The following is an 8,857-nucleotide window of genomic DNA, read 5'->3' on the forward strand; positions in this document are numbered from 1 at the left end:
ACGCGACCCTCAGTGCAGCACACGTGGAGGGGATGGCAGCACACGGAGCGCCCACCGCCCCAAAAACGCATTGCCAGAGCAGAGCTGTGAGGGTCAGAACTCACTGCGTCGCGCTCGATGGACGGGTGCCGCGATGGCCGACGGGATGGGAGCTTCCCCAGCCACCTGCACAGCTCAGATCCTGCATTGCACGTTGCCATCCTGCTGGGAGCTGAGCTGCCCCGTGGCAGCCCCGTGCCCTCGGCAGCTCCGTACGGCTGCTGCTCACCCCACAAAGCTGCTGCATGCCCGTCCCTGCTGTGGGGATGGGGATGTGGCCGTGCAGAGCCCAATGGTGGCACGCTGAGCTGTGCGTGGGATGCAGCACTCGAGGGAAGTTGGCTCTGGCAGCAGTGCTGCCTCAGGAAATGGCCCAGAGGAACCAAAAGTGTGGCAGGCAGAAGCTGAGGGCAGGGAAAGGCAGCACAAAGGCAACTGAGGGGTTCCATTCATCCACCTGTCCGTCCATCCACCCATCCATCCATCCATCCATCCATCCATCCATCCATCCATCCATCCATCCATCTGTCCACTCATCTGTCCATCCATCCATCTGTCCATCCATCCATCTGTCCATCCACCCATCCATCCATCCATCCACCCATCCATCCATCCATCCATCCATCCATCCATCCATCCATCCATCCATCCACCCATCCACCCACCCATCCATCCATCCATCTGTCCATCCATCCATCCGTCCGTCCGTCCGTCCATCCATCCATTCACCCATTACTCATCAACCCACCCCTCCCTCCGTCCCTCCCCCCCCCTCCAGGAGCAGCACAGCACTCACGCTGTGCCAACCCCCCGCATGCAGCCGCTCGTGCTGATGAGCCAATGCTTTCACGTGGCCACGGGTGAAAATCTTGTTCTCCTTTCTTTGCCTCAGGAAACGTCAAGAATCTGGGTGAAAAAGGCAGAAATAATGCTTGCGCCCAGCTGCCGAGACAAGCATAAATCATGGGCTGGTGGCAACGCCACGGAGCAGCTGAGCTGTGAGCTCAGCAGCGCGGAATGCAGCTGTGTCACCTCGTGTGCCCCAACCAGAGGCCACCCCACACCGTCCCCACACGGGGCTCACATCCCTTCTGCCCGCGGTGTGGGGCAGTGGGGCGGTCGGTCCCAGCCCCGTTGCCTGGAGCCCCCGTCCACCTCCGGGCTGGGCGACTGCCGGCTCTGCCCTCATCGACCTCTCCCGGTTTGGTCCGTCCTCTTACTGGTGGAAGAAGCTCCGACGGAGCCCAGCCGTGGGACCCCCCGTCGGTTCTCCTCCACGAGCTCTTCCCGTTGCCACGCGGCTCCGCATCAGCGCCTCTGGATCGGAGCCATCCGCGCCCGGCACCGTCTTAGGAATGATGCAAACCCCGAGCGCGGTTACTTCAGTGAGAACCGGACCGGGGCAGCGACGTGCGGCAAAGCCGGGCTGCGGTGTCATCAGCCGGAGCTCCGTTTGGGGAGTGCCGCTCTTTAATCGCGGCTCCGATCCGCTCCGCCCGCTCGTGTTGGCACCCGTCGAGCTTCTCGCTGCGGAAGGGGGGGACGAGGAGGGGACGGGGAGAGCAGGCAGGCGAGGCGCGCTGCTGGCACGCACATCCCCATCCCCATCCCCGCTCAGCTCCACGAGCCGCCCACGAGACCTCCGCCCGCCGCCGCCCCTCGGTCCGCTCAGCATCTCCCCCCCGGAGGCGCCGCGAAGCGTCCGCCCGAAACGGCGGTCGTTCCTCGTTCCATCGCCGCGCAGAGCCCGCAGTTTCATCCGTGGGACCGGGGCGGGGGGGGGGGGGGGGTTGGGATTGGGGGGGAGGAGGGCGGGCAAAGTCCCGCTTATATAAACCCGGGGCTGCTCCGCTCCATTCATTCTCCTCGCGGCATCGATAAGAGCCGCACGCGGGGCCTTTGCGCAAGAGGTTTTGCAACTCCCCGCCCGCTCCCCCCTCCTCCTCCGCCGTCTGCGCGATGCTGCGGGACGTGGGGGCCGTCGCCGTCACCTGCCTGCAGCTCCTGCTGCTGGCGGGCGGCGCGCAGCCTCGGCCCCGCGCGTGGGACGAGGACGGGCAGCAGCTGGAAGCCATCAAACACGGCATCCTGCGGCGCTTGGGCATGGCCGGCCCCCCCCCCCGTGCCGCACGCTCCGGACCCGGAGATCATCAGCCGAGCGCGGCGGCTGTACGAGCGGCGCGTGGCCGAACTGCGAGGGAACCGCAGCCGGGAACGGGAGGAGCGCGACGGAGCGGCGGCCGCAACGCGTTGGCACCGCCTGACCGCCATCCGTAAGTGGACGCTGCGCTCCCGTCGTGTCCCCGGACCGCGACCCCCAGCTGCGCCCCCAGCCGCATCCTGTGTGTTTTCAAACCGCGTCCCCAAACTTCATCCCGCCGCGTCCCCCAGCCGTGTCCCACTACACCCCAACCCGCATCCCGCCGGTCCCCAAACGGTGTCCCCAAAACATGTCCCACCATGTCCCCAAGCCACATCCCACTGCATCTCCAAACCGTGCCCCAACCCACACCCTGCCCCGACACGTGCTGGGACATGACCGGACATGAATCCACGGCTGTCACCTTCCTCCTCTCCTCTTCCTCCTCCTCCTCTCCTCTCCTCCTCCCGCCGCTCCCAACGTTGCCTTCAGAGGAGGAGGAGTTGCAATTTTCCATTTAAAAGCACCGATCCCTGATAACGGCACAGCGGGGGGGATGCGGGGAACCGTCCGGACCGGGGGTTGGGAGGCACCACTGCGCGGGACGGGGTTGGAGCTCCGGTGCCTTCATCCCGCGGGAGGCGGGGGGTGGGCAGGGAGGAATCCCATGGCGCGCTGTGGGGTCTCTGTGACACCGGCCGTCCTCTCATCCCACAGTGCGGCGCCTGCCGGACCCCCCCCGGGGAGAGCGGGACCCCCAAGGGGGGCAGGAACCACCCAGAGGACACCGGGACCCCCACGGAGAGCCGGATCCCGACGGCGACCAGCACTCCCACGGGCAGGGAGACTCCGAAGGTCACCGGGACCCCCGCGGACGCCGGGACCCCCCCGGGCCGTACCGTTACCTCCTGCTGGTGCCGCGCACCGGAGCTCTCCGCCAGAGGCCGCAGGTGCTGCGGGCACGGCTGCCGCTCCCCCCGCACTCAGCACCGCTCCGGGTCAGCATTTACACCCCCGGGGGGTCCGGCGGGGCCCCGCGTCTGCTGCAAGGCCGGGATTTGGACCCCCGCTCCCTCCACCTGGACGTGACATCACTCATCCGGCACTGGGCCGCCGGGAGCAGCGCCGCGCTGCGCTTGGAGTTGACCTTCAGCTCCGACGCGTCGGCTCCGTGGGACGGCACCGGAACCGGGAACGCGGTTCTGGAAGTGGAAACGTGGGACGGGGAGGGGCGGGGAGCGAGGAGACGGCGGGGGCTGGAGGAGGAGTGCGGGAAGAGCGAGGGGAAATGCTGCCGGCGGGTGCTGAAGGTGTCCTTCCAGGAGATCGGGTGGGACGACTGGGTGCTGGCGCCGCGCAGCTACGACATGCGCTTCTGCCAGGGCTCCTGCCCGCACAACTACCGCGCCGCCAGCATGCATGCGCAGATCCAGGCCCGCGTGCACGCCCTGAGCCGCGCTGCCCCGGCGCCCTGCTGTGTGCCGGCTGCCTACGACCCCATGGTGCTGATGCACTACGATGGAGAGGGCAGGTTGGTCAGCTCTGTCTTCGAGGATATGTTGGTCACCCGCTGTCACTGCGCCTGAGGGCACCGCTGGGTGGAGGGGTCCCCACCTCCATCTATAGGGACCTGTCTGTCACCCCTGGGCGCAGGGAGCAGCGCTGCTGGGTGTAGGGATCTGCCAGATGTGGACGTCGGGTTCCATCACCCCCACCAAAGGGTTCTGTTACGTCTGGATATGGGAATCCATCAGCTCTGGGTCTGGGGATCCGTCGCCTCCAGACACAGGAATCCCTCACCTTCGTCTAAAGGAATCCATCACTGCAAACAGGGACTGGCAGCTCTGTTGCAGGGCTCCATCCCCTCTGGATGTAGGAACTCGTCATCTCTGTCTATATGGACCCACCACCTCCACCTGCAGGGACCCCTCGCCTCCCGATGCTGATGTCTGACCTCCTGCTGCAGGGCCCCCACCCCATCCTGGTGGCACCGACCCCAGGGCCGCAGACCCCACTGCCATCACTCCACGCCATAACTTATTCCCCTCTCCCCTTATTTAAAGCATTGGTTCAGCAGGAGGAGCCCCCCCCCCCCCCGGCTCCTCTCCTCACGAGCCTTTTTTATACAGTCCTTTATTTATTGCTCGTTATTTATTGCACTGTACGCCTTTGTTGGGATTCTATTTTTTTGGGGGGGTATATTTATATATTTCTATGAATCCAATCGCGATGTAAATGAATAAAGTGATGGGAACACGGCGCCAGCAGCTCGGCCCCACGCGGCCACGTCCCCCCCAGCCCCCAATCCGTCACCCATGGGTGAGTCATGTGTGGGCTGCGCTCCAGCAGCACTTTGCCCCCGCTGTGGCCTTGGGGCGGGCGCTGGGAAGCCCTGACCGCATCGGGGATGTGGCACCCATTTACTGGTACCCACAGCCAGGGGATGGGGGCAGGGGGACGGGGACATGAGGACATGAGATATGGGGAAGGGGGGGCGTGAGACATAGGATGGGGGAACATGGGGACATGAGACATAGGGATATGGGACATGGGGGACAGGGGAATGGGGACATGAGACATGAGGCTGTGACATGAGAATATGGGGTGGGGGACATGGGATGGGGATGGGGATGTGAGGTGCAGACACACAGGGACATGGGGATGTGGGACATGGAGATACTGGGACATGGGGACTTGGAGGTGGCACCCATGGGGGAAGAGGGACATGTGGGAACATGGGGACATTGAGATATGGAACATGGGGACATGGGGATGGGGGACAGGAGGAGTTCCAGCCTGGGGTTATGGGCTCTGGGGACCACAGCTCAATGGATGTGGGACTGGGGTCACCATGAAGGGGACGTGGCCTTAGGGGACTGGGAAATAGGAACCTGCCAGTGTGGGACCTGTATTGTTGGCACCTCTGCTCTGGGAACGGGACCCCCAGCACCCCACACAGCCCCTGGGGGGTTCCAGCAGACCGTGAGTCCTGCGGTCACTGAGGACAGCCCAACATTTAATGTCACCGTGGAGAATCACAAGGACCCGTGCGAGGCTGGGACACGGGGTGCCCCCATGTCACCACCCACCTCGCAGCCACACACTGCCAGCAGCGTCCAAAAACGGCATTTTTTGTCCCAGGCCGTCGGATTTCACAGAGGGCAGCATTTGGGGCCGTCGGTCCCGGCGTCACGCGGAGCTCCGGAGCGACGTGCAGGGACCGCCGCGTCCCGCCGCCCCGTCCCCATTTCGCAGCGCAAACCCCAAGGAGAAGCGGCCGCTTCCTCCCTCCGCCCCGCGCAGGAAACGGCGGCGCAGCCGTTTTGCTCTCGTTGCAAAAAAAAAAAAAAACCAACAGAAAAAAAAAGAAAAAGAGGAAAATCCCCTCCGCCGTCCCAGCGCTGCAGAATCCCCCGGGGCGCTGCCCTCACGGGTCGGGGCTGACATAGATGTCCTCTCCGGGGGTCCCGGTGTTGGCGTAGATGGGCTGCTCCCCTGCGCCGCTCTCCAGGAAATAGAGATCGTCCGGCGGCGCCTGGGGGCTGTGGGGAGGGGGTCAGTGGGGCAGCGCCCCGTGGAGATGGGAACGGACCCCCGGGTGGATGAATGGGGAGGAAAGGGCCCCACGGGTGTCTGATCCCTGGGTTTGGTGGGATGGGATGGGGATGGGGTGGGATGGGTTGGGTTGAAATGGGATGGGGATGGGATTGAGTGGGATGGGATGAGGATGCAATAGATTGGGTTGAGATGGAGTAGGATGGGATGGATGGGTTGAGATGAGATGGGATGGGGACGGACTGCGGATGGGATGGAGATGAGGATGAGCTGGAGTGGGATGAATGGCTGACGTGGGATGGGATGGGATGGGATGGGATGGATGGGATGGGATGGGATGGGGTGGAGTGGGGTGGGATGAAGTGGGACAGGACGGCCCAATGCAGCCCATCAGGAGGGTCCCACGTACCCCCACAGCCCCCCCTCTCCGCAGACTCACCTGTACCCCTCCTGCTGCCATCCATGCTCTCCATCCTGCACCGGGGCTGCGCCAGGGGCCGCGTAGGAGCCGACGAAGACGTTCTCGTAGTCGGGAGCCAGGCGCACCCCCACGGCAGCAGAGCTGCTCTCTGCCTCACGGCTGACATAGCGGGGCTGCCCATGGGCTGCAGGGGGCTCCCGCTTCCCCCACCCCGCAGCGCCCGCCGTCCTCCGACACCGCCACACCACCACCCCCAGCGCCACCCCTACCGCCCCCAGCCCCACCGCCACCCCCACCGCCACCGCCGCCACGCCGCCGCCCGCGGCCGCATCCACCATCCCCACGGCGTCCCGACATTCCCGTGCGTGGAAATCGGAGGCGTTGGCGGGGCCTTGGGGCGCAGCACAGAGGCAATCGGCACCGGAGCACGAGTCCGGCGCTTTGCCCACCGCATCGCAGCGGCACGGCGGCAGCGAGGGCTGCGAGGTGGTTGCCCCGATGCCGTGGGGAAGCAGCATCAGGAGCAGCAGCATCGCTATGGGGCGCCCCATGGCTCCGCCTGGGAGGAAAGAGGGGGTCAGAGGAACAGAGCCCACAGCCCCTTCTTTCGTGGCCGGGGTCCCCGTGGCTGAGTTTGCCCCCCACCCAACCCAGCACCCCGACTCGCCTGCAGCCGGCTGCTGTGCTCAGAAAGAGGAACGGGCGGTCCCTGTGGGTCCGTGTCACTGCGTGGGGCGTAACCGGGCCTGGGGGGGTCACTGCTGCTGCTCATCCACATGCAAATGTTCCTTCCATCTGGGGTGCGCGGGCACCGCAATGCCCCTGTGCCGGGGTTCTGGACTGTATGGGGAGGGGGCAGGAGGGCATGTGGGGTTGGGCATGGGGGGCACAGTGAATGGGGGGCACAGTGAATGGGGTGGGCACGGTGCCGGGTGGTGCCAGCGCCAGGGGTTGGGGCGGGGGTCCCAGGTGAGCGCCCACCACCACTGCACGGCCTCACGTGCCTCCATGGTGGAGCGCGGGGGGACGAGGACCTTTAGTCTGGGTGAGATGTCACAGCGTGGGCCGGGCCGTGCGACACAGTGACACCGAGCCCACGGGGTCCGAAACGGGGGCTGCAATGGGGTCCTCAGCTCAGGTCGCACCGGGAATCCCCCGCGGTCCCGGGTTGGGATCAGAGCTGGGATCAGAGCCGCGGTGGTAGAGAGGACAGAACGGCGCTCATGGCAGCGCCGCCGGGCTGCGGGCGGCCCCGCAAAGCCCCACCGCCACGCGCGTCCGCGGGGGTCTCGGCTCAGCGCTCGGGCACGGCTGACACCTGCAGGCCGACGGGGGAAGCGCCGCGCACGCAGCCGCCCGAACGCACGGCCTCGTGCACACGCGGCCCCCCCGCGTGCCCACCGCAAACACGCGTGTCGCGCTCGCGGCTGTTCCGAGCTCCCCGCCGTGCCGTGCCGCGTCCTTCCCTGCTCTCCCCCCGCCCTTCCCTCCCTGCCCGCCCTTCTCCATCCGTCTCTCAGCGTCCGTCCCTTCGTGGCCGTGCCCCCCCGCGTGTCTTCCCTGCCTCGTGTCCGTCACCACGCGCGTCCACCCTTTCCTGTCGCTCTGTGTCCTCTCCCTCGTGTCCGTGTCCTTCTGCACCCCTTCGTGCCCACCTCCCTCCCGCCCCCCCTTCGTATCTCGTTCTTCACCCACGCGCGTACGCGACCGATCGCTTCCCCCCCTCCCATCCGCGTCTCCGCGTCACTTCACGCCCACCACCCCTTGTGGACCCCCCCTCCCTTAACCTTCCGCCATCGCCCTTTTAAGAGCGGCCGCGCGGGCGGAGGAGGAGCAGCGCCGGGACGGAGGGGTGGGGGGGGCGGCGTTGCTGGAACAGCCGCGCGCGCGGGGGGAGGGAGCGGCGGCGGCGGCGTTGCGGGGACCCCCGGCCCCGCGCGGCGGTTTCAAGGTCCCCCGGGCCGGGCCGGGCCGAGGCGCAGCGCGGGGCCGGGATGGCGGCGGGGCGCCGCCGGTGACAGCGGGGCCGTGCAGGATGTACGGCAAGGGCAAGGGCTGCGGCGTGCCGTCCGACGGGCAGGCCCGCGAGAAGTGAGTGCCCGGGGCGGGGGGGGGAGAGGGAGGAACGGACGGACGGACGGACGGAGCGACGCGCGGAAGTTTTCGCGGGGGTTTCCGCCGCGGGAATCGGGGCCGGCGGCGGCGCGGCGGGGATGGGAGAACCGCGCTCGGCACCGCTCCGCACCGCTCCGCCGCGGGGCTGCGGGGCTGCGCGACCCCCGACGGATCCCCGGAGCCGCTGAGCGCGGCGTCCCTCCGGTGTCCCCGCGCGGTTCTCGCGGGTGTCCCCGCGTCGTCCCCCCTCGGGGTCGCGGTGTCACGCGGGCGGCGACGCTCCGAACGCGGTTCCGCCCCGCAGCGCCGTGTCACCCGCGGGCGGCCGGTCCCGGTGCGGTGTCAGCCGGCTGCGGGGCTGGCAGCGCTCACCGGGCCGAGCCGCGCACGTGGCCGCGTCCGCCGGCAGCGCCGTTCCCGTCGCGGTGTCCCCGCACCGCCCCGCCGCCGTCCCGGTGTCACCGCGCCGCCCCGTCCCGCCCTGCAGGTTGGCGCTGTACGTCTATGAGTACCTCCTGCACGTGGGAGCCCAGAAATCCGCGCAGACGTTCCTGTCCGAGGTGAGAGCCGTGTTTTATGGGGGGGGG

General features: G+C 67.3%; 1 protein-coding gene and 1 long non-coding RNA gene across 2 annotated transcripts; one reads left to right on the forward strand and one right to left on the reverse strand.

Annotated features, from left to right (window-relative positions):
* The first annotated feature begins 1,998 nt into the window (after positions 1–1,998).
* On the forward strand, positions 1,999–4,442 carry LOC122170972 (growth/differentiation factor 7-like). The gene is made up of 3 exons (XM_042838260.1): positions 1,999–2,140; positions 2,199–2,312; positions 2,897–4,442. Exons 1-3 carry the CDS (start codon positions 1,999–2,001, stop codon positions 3,763–3,765), a joined length of 1,125 nt encoding a protein of 374 aa, XP_042694194.1. The 3' UTR covers positions 3,766–4,442.
* Positions 4,443–5,174: 732 nt separating this feature from the next.
* LOC122170971 lies at positions 5,175–6,382 on the reverse strand. Its single transcript, XR_006171893.1, has 2 exons — positions 6,174–6,382; positions 5,175–5,721 (listed from the first exon to the last, which is right to left on the reverse strand). It is a non-coding gene; the product is annotated as an uncharacterized LOC122170971 (long non-coding RNA).
* Between the last annotated feature and the right edge of the window lie 2,475 nt (positions 6,383–8,857).

Source organism: Centrocercus urophasianus, unplaced genomic scaffold (genome assembly GCF_019232065.1).
Source record: "Centrocercus urophasianus isolate 14NV4802_14NV808 unplaced genomic scaffold, USGS_Curo_1.0 seq_747, whole genome shotgun sequence".
Taxonomy (NCBI): Eukaryota; Metazoa; Chordata; class Aves; order Galliformes; family Phasianidae; genus Centrocercus; species Centrocercus urophasianus.